The sequence below is a fragment of the Branchiostoma lanceolatum genome, chromosome 11, assembly GCF_035083965.1.
Source record: "Branchiostoma lanceolatum isolate klBraLanc5 chromosome 11, klBraLanc5.hap2, whole genome shotgun sequence".
NCBI classification, from domain to species: domain Eukaryota; kingdom Metazoa; phylum Chordata; class Leptocardii; order Amphioxiformes; family Branchiostomatidae; genus Branchiostoma; species Branchiostoma lanceolatum.
Genome location: NC_089732.1, coordinates 14535601 through 14554153, shown reverse-complemented (window position 1 = coordinate 14554153; position 18553 = coordinate 14535601). Strand labels below are relative to the sequence as shown.

The 18553-nt window shown below is 39.5% G+C and overlaps 2 protein-coding genes across 2 annotated transcripts; both read right to left on the bottom strand.

The window, feature by feature from the left end:
* Positions 1 to 75: 75 nt before the first annotated feature.
* Positions 76 to 8277, bottom strand: LOC136444802 (uncharacterized). The gene is made up of 9 exons (XM_066442544.1): positions 7883 to 8277; positions 7416 to 7569; positions 6523 to 6591; positions 5918 to 5980; positions 4465 to 4537; positions 4227 to 4274; positions 3247 to 3384; positions 2205 to 2272; positions 76 to 1733 (listed from the first exon to the last, which is right to left on the bottom strand). The coding sequence occupies exons 1-9, from the start codon at positions 7938 to 7940 to the stop codon at positions 1559 to 1561; spliced, it is 846 nt and encodes a 281-aa protein (XP_066298641.1). The 5' UTR covers positions 7941 to 8277; the 3' UTR covers positions 76 to 1558.
* A 2890-nt stretch (positions 8278 to 11167) lies between these two features.
* On the bottom strand, positions 11168 to 16587 carry LOC136445369 (14 kDa fatty acid-binding protein-like). Its single transcript, XM_066443341.1, has 4 exons — positions 16422 to 16587; positions 13841 to 14019; positions 12792 to 12899; positions 11168 to 11360 (listed from the first exon to the last, which is right to left on the bottom strand). The coding sequence occupies exons 1-4, from the start codon at positions 16495 to 16497 to the stop codon at positions 11310 to 11312; spliced, it is 414 nt and encodes a 137-aa protein (XP_066299438.1). The 5' UTR covers positions 16498 to 16587; the 3' UTR covers positions 11168 to 11309.
* Positions 16588 to 18553: the final 1966 nt, after the last annotated feature.

Sequence of the window (18553 nt, the reverse complement as noted above, 5' to 3'; positions counted from 1 at the left end):
TGTATTTTAATTTTGTATTCCACTTAGGCCATATAAGAAAGAAATGTTTAACCCACATTCAACGTACTAGTATATATAGTCTGTCCATATTAATCATTGTACGATACACTGATGTCATGTAACATAATGAATGACTGAATTTCATAAACTGGACATAAAAGAATATTTCAATGACTTAAAAACTCACCATAGGATGCCATTTATCATAAAACATCACACTCAGAATAAAGTTGCTGGGTTTCTGTCTTTAAGTCTATCTTTTTTATTCTAGTTTTTAAAAACTGTGAGAAATATAGGACTGGTATACATTGACATTTATGCAGTACCAATATTCACAGTGACCTATCCATCAATGTGCTAATGTATAACTTTTACTGTCACAAAACGGGTGCTAGGCACAAGGCACTTCTGACAAGCCATTATGATAATGATGAAAAGTTGCTGCTGATATTTAGATGATTATATCAGATAATTCTTTAATTTAAGCTATATGCTTAATCTCACATGATTCTGTAGTCCAAACTTCATATCAAACTGATCCTGAAATGATAATAAGCTTTCCGTTTTGTTTGGCATGATTTTGAATTATGGCTTCTCATACTAAATTCCCATCTCTCTGGTTTCTGTTTAGCTTGTGATATGATATAGCTCTCTTGTCAGGAAATCAATTATTTCAAATTTGACTATCTCTGAATTTGGAGAGGCAAACTTTGATACATCAATAATACTGAGGTAGGCAATTTTTTTTGCTGGCATCATGCTTACCCTGATAATCGGACACAAATACGATATTCATAATTCTAAGGTCTGCCTCAAAACTGTATTGTATTTTTGGCCAATTGATCCAATTTATAAGCAATAAAATATATTGTTCATAATTCAAATGACTGTGTGGCAATGGATGCAAAATGTTAATATGTAAAATTGCTTTAACACCCTTCTCATTATTCTGCCACTGGTACCCTAAACCCACCACAATAACGAAATAATTATTGTGTTTTATTTGCAAGTTCTTGCCCGAGGGCTAATATTGCAACATGAAACAATACATAGAAAGGGTATACTGTACAGAAAGTGCGAGTTAACAATGTTGACAAGTAGAACAAAATGCTATTCTAAGAACTACTACGGAATACAATCTACCCTTTTTAAGTTTGACTTCTTAATTTGTTATCAAGGCCTTTTTGCAATTGAGAACATAGGATATTTGAACACGCCATTTTAATTTCTTGGTTAACGTAATTTTAAAAAAAAATACTAGATTGGAAAATCAACAATCTAGTAAAATCAACAGGAAGTCAGAATCTCAGAGGAAAGTCTGTACTTTGGTGCACACAATTTGAGGGAGTGAACAGGGTCAGTTGCAAGTTTTCACCCCAGCTTTCTGTTTTCATGAATTTTTTTTTTTTGCTAAAATAATTTAAAAACTCTGTTAACCAAGAAATTAAATTGGTGTGGCCTTAAACACAGTTACTGTTTCCTTAGTGGCTCGCCCTCAAAAATTCAACAACCATGACAATGCTTCAAAATTCTTATCAATAACATCAATATCATAAAATCAACCCCTGAGCCCCCACTCTGACACTTTCTTCTGTGCATTCACCATTACGATCATGCTCGTACCGTTGGCAAGAAAACTGCGGGCGGTGCCGGGGCCGAGACCACGATACAGACCCCAGAACCCGCCACGCTCCTTCATGTTGAACTTTATTCTCTGCCATGTAGACATGTCTCTGTAGAATAAACAAAAATTATTCTAATGAAATAATTCTAGATTTAATTCAACCTTCTCCCTGCTGCCTAACTCTGTAATCAATTTAGAATGGGGTGCCAAATGGCTACTTCAGTGTCTTGAAGGTTAAAGCGTCATTCAATTCAACATAGGTGCACGCACAGAAGGCAGATACTGTACAGTTTCAAGATGCTTGTTATATTTGTCTTAAAGGAAGATACCATCTTAAGCTAGATGCCAACTATGTTAGACTTCCATCATATGTCCCTCTCAAAAGACAAGTGCAGCCCCAACTCTTCCCAGGATTTGAACGGGGGTCTCACAATTACCATCTAATCATTGGAACCAGGAGCATTTGTTTTTAGAATTGATAATACACACAAGTGGAACATCACAAGAATGTGTTCATCTAGTCTTATTCTAACCTTTTATCAAGACAATTACAAGATGGTATTGATGTTTAGTTACTTACTTGCCGTAGCTGCCTTGGACTTGAGACTTCATGTTTTCTAGCGGCCACACAATCCACCAGGCCAACGTAAGGGGAATCAAGGAAAAATACATCATAGTCAGAGAACGTGATTGAAATTGAGATGCAACTTTATCACTTCAACACATACAAAGTTACAACATCTAGTTTACGAAAATTCAAAACCAAAGTTTGCATTTTAAAATTTTAATTGTAATTATTCTTCACTTTTGATTTAAAAAATTCTAATTTAGTTTTCTTTTTTAAATTTTGATTTTTAAACTTTAATTTTTACTTCAAAGTACTGTTACAGTACTTCGATGAAAAGAAGGGTAGTACATACAGTACATGTTGCATGCAAAGCACAATAATGTCAATGACTTTTCAAGAAAACATGAAACACTGTAGTCATGCCATACAGCATCTAAGACTTCATGTATTATACTGTTAATCTTGAAATATCATGTTTTATATTACTTTATTTTCACGATTTTTGCTTTGCCTCTACCACTAAATCACGATTGTCTTTTTGTGCTTTATTTATTTCAACTGCAAACCTCAAGCATTCTACTCCAGACACAAAATTAAATCCATGGGAAAATAAACAAATTTACTGCAGGGAGTATAATAATAATGGTTTATTGGTCAGAAATTACCCGTGCAATGGCAGCCAGTGCTGAATTGCTGCAGGGTTTACAATCACATACTTAGTAATACACAACAGATACATATTTGCTCCACACTTGCACTTTGTGGAACTGTCGCAAGGGTCTGGGAGGCTGCCATTCGGTGCCAGCAAGTGACCTCAATACGACCTTCCCCAACCTAAGTCAGGTACCCATTCACACCTGGGTGGAGTTAGGATAGTCGTGTTAAGTGCCTTTCCCAAGGGCACAACATGGGGGCATAACAGTGGGTTCGAACCCGGGACCTCTAGGTTCTGGGCGAAACACCCTACCGATTGCGCCACACGATGCCACATATATAAGTAGAAACTATAAACAGTTTTGCAGTTATTTGAACCCATGTGACCAGAAGGATATGTTGCTGCCACGCCTGACGTGAGGAAAGGCCCCATGAGCGGTCTCTTGAAGATCTCGGGGAAGTGTCGCCGCGTGCTGTCCACCAGGATGAAGTACGTGCACATCAGACCCATCGTTCTGCACCACGTCACGCCAAAACCCTGAGGAACAACAAATGTAGCACATTGACAGAACGCAAATAAGCGTTTAAGGTTGTGTTCCCGTATTCAAGGTTAATATCTCGTATAGCCTGTGTTTACACAAGCTCTCGGCCGGAGGTTACCGGCCTGCCGCTAGGAGCGCGATTTGTCAGGCTAATATCTCGTATATAGGTTCATTTAGTTGTGTCAAAAGACATATTTCATGCAACGGCTGTTACTCTGATGCAACATTGACCAAACAGAACAAAAGAGATTCAGCAGTTATGATTATCATAGGTTCAAATGGGAGGCTAATTACCTTATATACATTACGTTCTGCCGATATCCTAACAAAAGATAAGGTAAAGGCAAAGGCATTTAGGTAAAGGTGGCCTTATAGCCTTTTTGAGCCCGTAGGTGCAGTGGGTAATTTGTTATCCTTGGTGACTAGGACATGTTATTGAAAGGCGGAGCCCAACCCTTTCCTTCTGATGCCTTTCACCTGACCCACACCAAAGTCAGGTACCCATTTTTACACCTGGGTGAAGTAAGAAAAGTTTTGTAAAGTACCTGTCCTAAGGGCATAACATTGGTGGCTTGTCAGGGGATTTGAACCAAGGACCTCTGAACACCCTAATTGTTACACCCACCCAATGCATTCAGATATTTGAAGTTTGAAAATGTTCCTTTGTTACACATACATGTAAAAGGTAAGATTTCTTCCTTTCAATACAGAGTATAATCAAATATAAAATGTTGTTCACCTTCTACTTGATCACAATATTGGCAAATGAACACGAAACAGAATGTATTCAGCCTACAAAAATGGAAATGTCTTGAACATCGCGACATATGTAACTCACCTTGTAGATACCAGAGAACTGCCAAGACTGGCCTGTTTGTCTTCTTATCTGTTCAAGAAGACAAAAGTCGGTGAAGCAGGACAATACATGAATATGACAACACTGACAAACCTGGCATGTGATGTTGAAAGCCTCAGGATACGCTTTTTTGAGCAAAAACATCTATCATGACAATGTATGATGGCTGTTATCAGGTTATAAAAATTGTAGTAATGTTGGAACAAGGAAGGTATCTCACCTTGGCTAGCTCTAAAGGACATTCTATGATTGCCCTGGCTGTGGACCCACAGGCACCAGCCACACACACTCTCCTGGACAGAAACAAACATGAACACATTCAAGAACTCCATCAAAGTAGAAACAGTTGTCTTTGAGGCATTGCATTGCAGCCCATCTCACAGCACGGAAATCATGGTCAGATTCTGGTGTCCACTATAGAAAGGATACACTTGGGTCAAGGAGAAAAATGAGTTAGTGTAAATCACTTTAATATAGCGGCAGGAAAAATGGAGAAGGTCACAGCACTTAATTCTAATGGTGGGAACAAACATTACTGTCTCAAATGTTAGTGATCAAATATTTGCGATTATGAAATTTTGGCTGTTGACTGTTGACTGATGACCGTTAAATCAGCTAAAATTAAGTTACAGTTACTGTAGTTACAGTAGTTAACAAATCAAGAATCACAGTAAGTGGTCACAAAGGCCAAGTGCTGACCTTACTCTGGGGTGGTCACCACTTTAGGTTTGACTATACGAATTATGATGATATCTTTTCTGTCTTCTTTTTATCTCCATGAAAAATGGAGATATAGTTTTGGGTGTGTCTGTGTGTCTGTTTGTTTGTGTTTCCGGACTACTGTAGTCAGCATAACTCAAGAACCTCTTGATGGATTACGATGATATTTGGTATGTGGGCAGGTGTTGTGAAGCCGAAATTCAAGGTCGATTTTGGGCCCCCCGGTATGTGACCTTGGTACTGCAGCAGAAATTCCATTTTTGTATCTCTTGACCTGGACGTGCTATGGTCTATATTTTTTTGTGGCAGATAGCTTGTGGTGAAATGAAGAAATGGTGTGGGTTTGGGCCCCCTAGCAGCTTGCTCTGGAACTGCAGGGGCGTTACTGTGAAAATATCTTAAGGAGAATAACTGAACAAAGGAACGACACATTTCCATGATATCTCGTATGCGGGTAGCTTAGACAGAGATGTACACAATGAAGTGCAAATTATGCTAAATGGGACTCAATTTGCATAGCTAATGAGGAAAATCTATATTTGCAGTGTTTTCCATTATAAGACTCAAATACATGTAAAATATGTAGTTTATGGAAAGTGGAGCATCAACAGATACCAATTATGCAAGTGAATTCCTAATTTGCATAATTAATAAAATAAAACACCCAAATTCATCTTATTGTAAAATTATAGGACTGTCAATATTGCAACATGTGTTAGCAAGCTAAAGGTGTTTATGATTACGCATATATTATGTAAATGTGTGAGTCATTTGCATAAATAGAATTGTTCATGGAGATATGAGGTCGCGGAACTCTTGTTATCAAATTTCAATCTGAATTTGTATTTTAGTGGTTAATATAAAGAGCTAAGCTTCATCTGTTCTAACACAGTAATCCAAAGCATGTGGACAAAGTTTGACTAAAGTCTGTACTAGTATAAGTCTGTACTTACACTTGTAGGCCACCTGTCATGGGAAGTTCATATTTGCCAAAGTTGTTGTCCATGAAAGTGTACCTGTGTCAAAGAAAACGAATTAGAAAAAGTTGCTAACATATGAGTGGGAAACTATACTGATTGTAATATCATTGAACTTGGGAATAAAGTTATACATGTAGTTGAAATGTTACACAATGTAATTAAAAATCATGAATTTCTGAAAGGCACGACTTCAAGCAAAGAATTGGTTACAAGTCAAGACTTGATGTTTGTTTTTAATTTGATGTCTTTTAAAAAATTAGGTACCCTAAGCAAAAGTGCTACATTGAAAACATGGTGCTATATATAAGGGCCTTTTCAAAAATGTCTTGAACACCTGGATATCTAAAGTGTGCATACCTTGGGAATAATTACTGATGTTGCATTTAGAGCTATCAAATTTCGTTATTTCTTTTAATGTGGTTGGATTAGGGTAACCAGTAGAATTGAGATTTTCTGTTACATTCTAAATGAGAAAACGACTATCATGTCAAAGTGTCAGATTTAACACAAGAAGAAAACAGGAACTGTGAATAGTATTACTTTATAGCAATGAAAGAAGGAATAGAAGGTTAACTTACACTGCCTCAAATACAGCAAACTGTGTTGATCTGAAGATACCAGAGCCCCAGAGTGGAGGAATGCAGCCCCTGGGGGTATAAAGTACAAAACAACAGTCAAGTTATCAAAAATTATATGAAAATCCAACTTAAGGACGGATCTGTAAAAAAATTTTGATGGGGGAAACAATTTCTTAAACTTTAAAGTTTTGCATGCATAAACTTTTGATTTGATATGATTTATGAAAATTTTCTAAGCCCCAATTTTAAATTTTTAGTGAGAAATGCATGTAGCCCTCCGAATAATTGGGCTTCAAATTATATGAACAATTCCCTTATAAATGTAACACTATTTACAGTCACTGTGACAAAACAATGTCAGCTCACTTTCCAGCTGTCTGATTGGCTTAAAAAAGTTGCAAGCATTTAAAATGAAACTTTTAGACCAATCAGGGCTGACCAACACCTCAGACCTGTTAAACCAGTAAATCAATCTCCATATTGAAGCAGATCTCTACAGCCATAGGAGATTGTTGGCAGGCTGGCTACTATATATTTTGCCCCTGTAGAGATCTGCTTGGAAATTACAAAACCGGTGTTTTATCCCTAAGGGTAGGCAAATAAATGTCAGGTTAGACGCGAAAGTTAAACGTGACAGGTCGTTCGGTGTAATATAACCAGCTGCTGTGCCTGGTGGGAAGCTGGCCTGTTACACTGAAGGGCGTTTATACCGGCTAAATAGATATAGATACAGACCAGAAGCCCCTCACTTCATCTCCACAAAATCCTGGCAGGGAAGCAATTTAAGAGGAGCAAAGCAGAGCTAGAATAGGGTGGATACAGGCTAGGTTAGAGGTGCTTGCAAAAAACTGTATCTTCCTATCTATATCATTTTCCTCAAGAGTGTTCCTTACCTATAGAGGCCTACGATTCCTTGTGTACGTAAGACCTTGAGTAACGTCTTGAAGGCCCCTCCTCTCTCGAAGCCTGCCTGCGCCTGCATCTTAGTCTTGATGGTGTCGAGAGGATGGCCGACTGTAACGCTGGTGGTGCCATACAGGACACCAACTTGAACAGAGGGATCAGTGAATACCCTGTTAGCAAACCTAGTCTGAGTGCAGGGACTGACATTACTAGTAGTTTTTTTTATTTTTATAATATTTAAGTATATAAAAAATCTACTTGCCCGAACCAACTTTTCACTTGCCCGAAATCTAAATTACATTTTTCTTTGCATTTTTTCTTGCAGGAATGAATTCAAGCATGTGATTATAGCCAAGTTTTAACTACAAGACCAAGCTGTACATGCCTTCGTACCTACATGCCTTCGTACCTGTGCCGTCGCCAAAAATGATCAGACGAACAAAAAAAAAAGACTTACCTCCTAGTCCAATTAACCCCTCCTTCAGCCAATGCGTCCTGTCTTCGTTATGTGTCATCTTATCTGTGACATGTAGCTGTTTAAGGCGTCTCTGATCTCTCTCCTTAAGTCTGAAACTCCGGTCTCTCTAGTTGACAAAATCACAACATACCACGGGGAAAATTCAGCTCCGCCCCCCTCCCCTTTTTTCAGCAGACTACTACCGTTTACTTGTATTTTGTCGTCAAACCACGCGTTTCAAAGAGTGCGCCACTGCCGGTAGGATCTCAGTTTTTGGAGAAGAGGAGCAAATACGGTAGTCAAGCCCACAATCGTGCGACAGAGACGCCTTTTACACGAGTAAACCGTACACGTACTGTTTTGGGCTGCTAACGTGACCCGGTGACCTTATTTGACCCCGACCAACACTACCACTGCGCCCCCTAGCGGTTCTTTATATATGACATAGCGGTCGAACCTCAGACTGAAGACGAATCATGCCTTTTTCGTTTGATAATAATGATAACCTTCATTGTACGTTCATGCCCTATCACGGGCTAAGTACAGGCATATAGGTACAGAAAACATGGTAATGTTCATATAATGACACACAGGATTTCTAATACTAATCTAAAACAAGAGTCCGTAGGACACAATTCTCCGTGAAGTATTTATAGTATGTACAAGTATTGACCCACACAAATTGCATCTCTGCACAGTCCAAGTAGTGTTTTAGAGCAAGTAAAGAAAAAGTGTTTGTTTATCTTTTTCTTTCAATACAGGAGTGGTCAACCTGCTGAAAAGTATGTTTTTACAGCATGGCACAGATGGGATCTAGAAATTCCAGGAAAAGTCACAAAGTTAGATCTAGATGGCCCCTTTTCAATTATCAACGAACCATTCAGCCTTACAACTAAGATGTATCAGAAATCACAACTATGCAGTAAATCCTCTTTCCACAATTTATTGCAGACCGGCCTGATCTATAGCTATCAAGCTATTTGCAATAAAAAAGGCTAATTTATATTATCGTAACATTTCACGAAGGTCAAAGGTCACTGGATCTAACCACCCGGAAGTGACACTGGCGCGCGCACTTTTCTGAGAGATATTTCTCAACAATCTTTCATCCCCTGCGTAAACTTTTTACATTGTCACAACCTCCGTATTATAAACTACAAGTGTGGTAAGTTTGAAGGTCCAGAGATTTGCCATTTTCACACTGTGCGTAAAAGTGCATCGTCCGTCCCGTGCGCACATACTGTATGCGAGTGGCGAGTGTATACGGCATACTTAATACACAGACTGGAGGTCACTCTGTACATGTTCGCAGCTAAAACTCACAATTCCCGTTGCCGCATTGGTATGTAACTTGGTATATCGTTTGCTAGGTTGCGTGTGGTGATGCACGTTGTCTATTTTTCAATGTAACAGTGACTATACGATCACAGCAAGTAAGGAAGATTTCTACCCCGTATCTGCCTGAAGTATTCCAGTCATGCATAACGGATTATAACATGGTCCCTATGGCAGGGCAGTGGGACATAGCATTAGTTATAGGGGTGCAATTACGATATTGGATTGACGTTTAAAGTAGTTATGGTGTAACAAAGCTATTGTGCATCACCACGCCGAACCAGGCAAACGATATGCCAAGTTACACACCAATGCGACAACGGGATCGTGAGTTATAGCTGCGAACGCGCAAACAAATGCATTCCCAATACTCCCAGAAGGAGGTCATCCTCCTTCCCGGAGTAACAATTGTTCTGAAACTACACTAATTCATAGGTTCAGCTCCTTCTTGTCTCTTTGTGATGTTAGAAATATAAGTTGAGATGGACTTGTTTAATATCGTATGGTCAAAAAGCATGATAATAATGAATTTCTCAAAAATTGAAAGTGTGGAAACGTTCCCATAATATAATCAAACATAACATTTCTATCGTTGCTATATAAACTACACTCTACAATAAAGTGGACTTCATCGTCTACCTTATTTCGGTTAAGTTACAAAACTGACAAATTCTTTGCTCCGGAGGTGTGCGGTTGCGACTTCCTAATTTGATACGCAGTTTATGACAGCTGATTCATAGTTTGGTGATAGTGGTTCTCTGTTGTTCGTTTGGGATGTTGAGGTGTTTTTCTTCATTGTGAGTGTATTTAAATAGTCTATAATAACAGTATGTTGTGTTGGGGTATATTGAATACAAATCAAGGTTTTTTAACAGCAAAACGCTGTGTGGTGTTGAGACGGTTTGAAGTTAATGTCATAACAGTTACAAGTGCATGACCATTATGTCTTTGATAAGAAAACAACAGAAGTAGTCATACCTTTCGTAAACTGTATTTTAGAGGAGTCCTAAAGTCCAGAGGGGGGATTTATTTTCCAATAGATGATAATTTTAGGATGTGAAAATGAATACTTTTTACAGTATACCCGCAGTCTTTGAGCGAAATCAGAGATGCAACTATTGGCAAAGTTGCCAAGACAGTTCCAGGGCTGCAGTACCATCGAGGATTACTAGTCGACGCTTCGGTACCACTGAGCTGAAGATCTAGAATTCCACTTTTTGTTTAGGTATTGAAGAATGTTGAATGTAACGTTTCATTGTTTACCTTGCAGTAAAAGATTAAGAGCAGATATCTGCAAACACAAGATATGTGTAGCTTACGCATAGAACAGGTCAGACTGCAAGCAATACGCACCACTGACCTGTCTATGCGTTTCCACACACAGAGAGAGACGAATACACAGATACGCACACACACAAGCACGCACGCACACACACACACACACACACAAACACGCACGCACAAACAAAAACACACACTAACAGAGTGAGGGACACGCACTGTATACAAATATGCACAAACGTACGCACATACACATATATAAATAATACACACACATACACACACACACGCACATAATCACACACACACACTCACACGCACTCAGACAAATATATATCACACATATATATACACTGGCACACATACACACGCTTATATACACACACGCACACACACACACGTACACATAAACACACACCCGAACATACACGCACACAAACAAACAGAAGCATACATGTTGTGTATGCGTGTCAATAGATAGACGGAGCATAAAGAAAAATCCATGTACACGGTAACTTCCAAAGTTGGTCTTTTTATTCAAATGCTTCGAGCTTTAAAACTACTTCAAGGCATGGCAACATGATATAAGAAATCAAGAGTTTCCTTCGTTAACTTCGTTGTACTCGGTTACTCAGATTTTAATAAGAAAAAGCGATATTTTTGTCTGACGATGAAGGACGATTGTATCATCGAAGATTCTGTTCCAGATTTCAGAACATTACACTTTGTAGCCTTTAGTATAATTTGAAAGGAAGCTTCGAGCTGTTCGCAGGTTCTTTCGCGGTGAGAATGAAACAGGACGCCGTCAGATTTATGCCTTCTTGTAGATCAACTTTCCGCTCACAGAGCCGATGGAGAAGGTCTGAAAAACACGGTATGGAAGAAAGATAAGTTTTCATTATCAATAAAAGAATTAAACGACTTAAAACTATATGTCCACATCATTACCGACACAAAATCAAATCAATAATAGTAATATGTCAAAGTTGAAGTCACCCGAGACATACACTAAATACGTCTTGACATGGTATACATATGAGCACAATCTAGACAGGAAATTCTACAAGTGACTGAGTATTAAAAGCATGCGCTGTTCAAACCGTGAACCGTCGTTATTTGGTTACCCGGCGGTCTCCATCCAGTGTACAGGGGGCCTACAGGGCTGACCCCAAAGTTGCTTTGCACAGTAGAGTACAAAACATTAATTTGAATACATTTATAGTCGCTACTTAAGATCTTTAAAACCTTTCTTTTCCTTGAAATTTTTTGCCCAATCTGGAGACTTTTTTGGTGGTTAGAGGGAATAGGTAGGGTCTTAGCTTTCCCATTTTGGTTGAAATTTGTTTAGTTTGCCATTTTAGTTGGCGTAAGGATAGATGTGAGTTGTTGGGTCATGCGGAGGGATACATCAGAAATCTTGGGTCAAAGGTAGGGTTTCCTTGAAACTGGCAGCTTTCCTCGGAGTTTGATCTGTACAACCCTCTATTTTCTTTGCATGGTTATCAGCTAAACCCTTGTGACTTTCCAGTGTAGAAGAATTTTTAAGATTGAAGTTTGGGTTAGTACTTTTATGAAGCCTTGTTTCAGTGTATCTTAACATGCTTTCCTATGGGCAGCCATAACTTAAAGGTCAGCCCTACAGGAGTGGGCTGTGTGCGTTAATTATCTCCATGAAAAATGGAAGTACTTTTTTTGGCCTGCATATGCGCATATGTGTGTCTGCCTGTTGGTGTGTGTTTCCAGATATTTGTTGACAATATAACTTTAGAGGATTGCAATGCTAGTTGGTATGTGGGTAGGTGTTGGAAAGACAATGGTCAAAGTCGAGTCAGTGGGCCCCCTGGTGTGTGACCTTGATACTACAGCAGAACTTCCTTTTTTTGTCCTAGACATGCTATGGTGTGGCATCGTGCGGCGCTATAGGTAAAGCGTTTTGCCCAGAACCGAGAGGTCCCGGGTTCGAAACCACTGCTATATATGCCCCGATGTTGTGCCCTTGGGAAAGGCACTTTACACGACTTTCCTCACTCCATCCAGGTGTGAATGGGTACCTGACCTCGGTTGGGGAAGGTCGTATTGGGGTCACCTGCTGGCGCCGAATGACAGCCGCCCAGACCCTTGCGACAGTTTCACAAAGTGCAAGTGTGGAGCAAATATGTTTCTGTTCTGTATTATATGATTGTAAACCCTGCAGCAATTCAGCACTAGCTGCCATTGCACGGGTAATTTCTGACCAATAAACCATTATCATTGTGGTCTTGTTTGACTTCAGATTTATTTTAGAGTGATGTACCTCTGTCATGGTGTCTCCGGACGGCTGCTTGGTGAAGACTCCCTTTTTCCCGTTGCCCATGTCCGGAACACTGATGGTCAGCACACCGCCAGAAAATGTGATGGTAGCCTGGCAAACAATGCACAGAGGAGAATTATGTACAGACAGTGAAAAAAATGAATAGATAAATGGAATGCACGCATAACAACTACTAGGTGTCAAATTATACACTCCAACCAATACCGTTAACATGAAAAAGCTTTATTATTTCGGTCGGTCCTGAAAAAGATGACACTTAAGATAATTTGAAAGATATTTTGTGTTGCCAGTTTAAATTGTGCATACTAAATGTTTACTTCAACCCCCCCCCCCCCCCAAAGTTAAGCTTAAGGCTTCGAAGTTTTACTGTCTAAGTGCAGTCGTCCTCGCAACTCAAGTGACCAAGGTTCTTGATCACATATGTTATGTTTGTATCCATAGCTGGAAGAACATCATACCTGAACATCATATTTAAGACAAGATAATAACTCACACATCGACAAAACGCTAGCGCTATGTCCGCTTGAGCTCCGATTCATTGACATGCAAATCAAGGACCCCAAGATGGCGGCTATTTCCCGTCAATTAACTTCTTGTCGAACCCCCACTATGTCCGCTTGAGCTTCCAATTCATTGACATGCAAATCAACGACACCAAGATGGCGGCTAGCACCTGCCTGCTTTATTTAATGATAATCAAAAGTGACTAAAACGCTTTTATACCTTCCTAGATTTCCCGTCTATCTTCTTCTTGTCGAACTCACGCTATTTCCGATTGAGCTGCCAATTCATTGATATGCAAATCAAGGACACCAAGATGGCGGCTAGCACCTGCCTGCTTTATTTAATGATAATCAAAAGTGACTAAAACGCTTTTATACCTTCCTAGATTTCCCGTCTATCTTCTTCTTGTCGAACTCACTCTATGTCCGCTTGAGCTGCCAATTCATTGATATGCAAATCAAGGACACCAAGATGGCGGCTTGCACCAGCTGCCTGCTTTATATATATGACTAAAAACGCTTTTATACCTTCCTGGATTTCCCGTCAATCCCCTTCTTGTCGAACTCCTGGCCGAGCTTGAAGGTGTTTGTGGCGGTGTGTTTTCCGTCTGTGTCAGCCTCTACCAAGGTCACGGAGTCGCCATCTTGGGTCACGGTGTACTTGGCACTTCCGGTCTTCATGTGTTCCCAGTGTGCCTCGGGGATTCCTGAATGAAATACATTGGATAGATGTATCATTACAGGTTTGCGTAGCAAAACCTTTGTTGGATCCGTTGGCATGTGTGGTGGCCGCCATCTTGAATTGTGACGTCACAGACACGCCATACAATTACATTGAGAGGGGTGTTTTTTGGCGTCGCTATAGCGTACTCCCTATTTTAACAAATCGTCACACAACTATCACACATTCAACTCAAATAAAAAGAAAATTTCAATACCAATTCATATTTATAAAAAAAAGACCCGTAATCGCTAAAATAACATAGCAAACCTGAAGTATATGTAGCACAAATACTTAACTCTGGTCTTTTCACTGCTGTCTTTTTTTATTTTTTTTTGACGCCAAACATTAAAAACATTGCAGCATCTATTAAATCTGATGTTATCATATCATCTAATTTCAATTATATAGCAAATTATACCTAATGAATTCTAATAATCAACTGAAAAGAAAAACTGACAGATTCATGAAAAGTTTCCATCTGACACTATATAACAAATTTAGACTAGAAATAGCTTGTCCAGAAAAGGGGATATTCTGCGATACAAAAGAAAGCCGCTAAGGGCCCGTCATCAAACATGCCATTTCTTTTGCTGACACCTACTCACGTACCGAATTTCATAATGATCCTCTAAACTCAGACTGTTCACACACACACACACACACACACACACACACACACACACACACACGCACGCACACACACACACACACACACACACACACACACACACACACACACACACACACACACAAATATGACCGTCTTAGCCTACGGTAATTGTAGGTAAAATTATCAAGTATGTAACGTTATTTCAACAACAGTTTGAATGATTAGAAAACATTTTGTACATTACGATATATGTAGGCGCGTAAGAGACGTAAGTTGACCTTGACTTTCAACATGTTTTTCTACACTTTACAAAAATGACCTTTAAAATCTTGCCACACCCCCAACAGTGGGCGGGCCAACAGCGCGTACAAAGCGTTTCTATTTACAAAGTTTGACCCAGGGGTCGGTTTGTACAAGGGTCACGAACGCTACTAATCATGTTTAGAGTGGCGGCACTCGACTGATCCCACCGGAGGCGAAATCTTATCAAAGATATGTTCCTGCTAGGTGCATTAACTGCAAATTGTCTTGATATACTTGTGCCGTACAGTTAAGTGTGTCGGAATGTCGACACTGCTTGGTCTGAGCTGGAAGTTGGTTGGTTACGGGGAAAATGAGACGGATCTAGATTTTTTTTTAAAATCTGTATCTAAATTCACCTTCATCTTCCCAAGACCTAACTCAAACCAAAATATTATTGTAATCCATCCAGACGCTCTTAAGTTTTATTGACAACAAGCTCCGAAAATACAGGCAGACATTGAGACAAGCTCAAAACTATACCTCCATTAGCTACTCAATATTGTGAAATTCACTGATATAAACATGCGCAAATTTTAGCCATGTAGTATATAGAAGAAATATCATTTTAAGTAGTTAGAGTTGTAAATATGCTAACTGTTAAAGTTTAGGTGTATGGTGACATTTAAATGCAAAATAAAGGAATGTTTGCACTTATTACAAGTACAATATTTGCACAAATTGAACGTGTACATCACGCGTGGATATTCTCAGTTGCTAGGAATAGAACGTTATTCGAAAGCATTTCATCTTGGAAAGTGATTAAAGGATTTTGGTTTAAGGCAAGTAACTTGTAGCCTGGAATCCTTTCAATTCTAGCTGCCCCTCGCCCTCTGGTCGTTTCCCCACACAATCCACTGGAAAGCGATTAAGCCGGTGTCAAAATTCATGCGAGCGTCGGCCGACTTTGTAGAAGCTCACCGAATTTCAAAATCGTATTTTCCAATGAAAATCTCGAGTGACGTCCGTCGAACACTAAAAACTAAAAATCCCCCATGAGATGGTAACATCTCTTGGACATGGACGAAGTCAGTATCGACTAACTTGGTAAAAGGCCAATATTTGGATCAATTTTTATTTCTAAAAATCGCCCGAAGCCCGCGTAATCGACAGGACGTCGGCCTAAATTCGGCCGAAAATGCTCATTTGCAGCTCGCCAACACGTCGGCCGAGCCGAATTTCTTATTTGTGACGGGGCTTACGACGGTTTGCTCAGTGCAAGGCCCGGCATGGACCACTTCTGGGCACGGAACCAACGCCCACTAAAGCAGCTCGAGCCTCTGCCCAAACATGGGACCTCCATTTCCAGCATTTAACGTCCTAGCCGAAGCCTGGTACTCATTTTCATCTCGGTGGGCACAATATCGTTCGCAACGAAACCGGGACCTCTGCAGCTGGGCGTCTGGGCCCCATGTACCCTGCCATTACATCACGCTTTAGATTAAATTGAAATTATTGAGGTAAAATTGTCCAACCTGCTTCCGTCAGAAAGGCCTCAAAGTTGTCATGGCTGCTAACCTTCCAGGATCCGTTGATATCAGTGATGGACATTTTGGAGGGAAGAAGTGTCGAGTCGGTTGTTCTGTGGAAAACTAGAGAGGACGTGTGTCGTCTGCAAGGCGGCGGTGAGAGAGGAGGCAGTCTAAGCAACCCTCACCTTTTATACCTCCAGACCCACGCTAACCTTTAGCCCCTGTTCAAACCACTTGTACGGTCGTTAGGTATAAAACTACACATGTAGCTGTGTACGTATAGCGTGTTTCCACTTTCAAAAGGATTTTACGATCTACCTGTATTAGTGCTGTCAAAGAATGTACGTTTTATGTCAGAATTTTTTAGTCTTGTATTGTTTTACCTTTTCTTTGTTGCGCTACGAGAATGGCACTCTCCCGTCATAAAGTAGGTTCACTGTTCCTTAAGTGCTTAAGGGTTCAAGGTCCGGTAATAGTAACTGCTGACGAGTGAACGCCCCCTGTCTGGCTATAGTAAAAAAAAAAAAACTATTTACAGCGTATTTGCAAAAGATAAAAATCATGTTCAGACTAATGAACGTGTCTCTGTAATCAATGATTTACGGAAAGTCGCGACTGTTTTTTACGTGAAGCTTTGTTAAGTGTGTGATAAAGGCGCGGCGTTCCAATGTCACCTTAGTGACGGGCTGTCCCAGTATGTAGTTTGTCAAGTTTGTACAGCGATTAGGACAGGGCCGAGGACAATGTGTCTTTCATGGACTGTGTGCATGTAAATGTATGCTACGCAATTCACGGTGTATAATAATCTCCAAGTAGATCTCCACGGTGCTAAAATCGTACAAGCTAGCCAGAGAAGCTCTATATATAGTCAGCCAAGGAAGTTGTCAGGCACCGTCGGCAATAAAAACTCCCTCTGCTAGTTGGATACGGTCTTTGCAACCGTTGGATCTGCTTGGAGATTAGGTGTATAGTGCGACATGTGTATTGTTTCAGAGACATCTCGGAGGTTATGTAGAAATGTTTCGTGTTTTATAGATTCAGATTTTATTCCGAGTCAAATGTGAACTGCAATTAAATCGGCAACACACTCACTTGGACTTTTTAATGTCATTTTTTTAGTGGCAATTGCTTCAAGTGAGGATTTTATGATTATGATTGCGTAGAGTTTTGGCGTTAGAGTGTTTGATTTCATCATCGATGACTGGTATTTTTGTATATGATTAGTATATCGAAGTTATTATATTATGTTTATCATTATGATTACCTTTGTTTATATTTATGCTCAGTTCATTTTTGGGATTGCTAGCGTTCTCTCTAATGTTAACAACTCGGCACAAAACTATCACACATTCAACTCAAATAAAAAGAAAAATTCAATACCAATTTACATTTATAAAAAGGCCCTGCAATCGCTAAGCTAACATAGCAAACCTGAAGTATATGTAGCACAAATACTTAACTCTAGTTTACGCATGTTTTGTAGCATTAAATACATCTTTCTAGCAGTTCATTTTACTGAAGAATGGGGGGTGGGGTCAAAATGTATACAACTAGGAAGATGCACTACATGTTGCAAAGAACGCGCGTAAATCTAGACTTATTCTGAGAAACGGATCTTCATATCTGCTTGGATATTGGCCAGCAAGACAATATACATTCCCTCAAATAGTTACATCTTTTATTTAGATATGTTTGTGATGCAGCCCTAGTATACACTCATCATACATCCGGACCGGCCATTTAACTAATAAATAGGTTCTTAAAGGCACCCAAAGTATTTTATGAGACTTGAAAAGTGGAAATATTCTAGTTGCTGTAATCTTTATAAAATTGACATTTAATGCCACTGTTTACCACATTTATCTGATAATTTCATATCAAAAGTGCTCAATAATAATAAGCCACATGGTATATATGAGATTCTTTTTTACTACATGGTGATCTCTATAGTTTCACGCGCCTGGTGTAATAGACCGATCCCATAGCCTTGCCCATCTTCGTCAAAACGTAGAAATGCAAAATAAAAACATAAAAATGCAAATATTTGACGGACATGCAGTCACTCTCTCATTGGTTGAACCGCTGATTGTGATGGACAGTCAGGATCAGTCCATTAGGGCTTGGATTTTCTATCA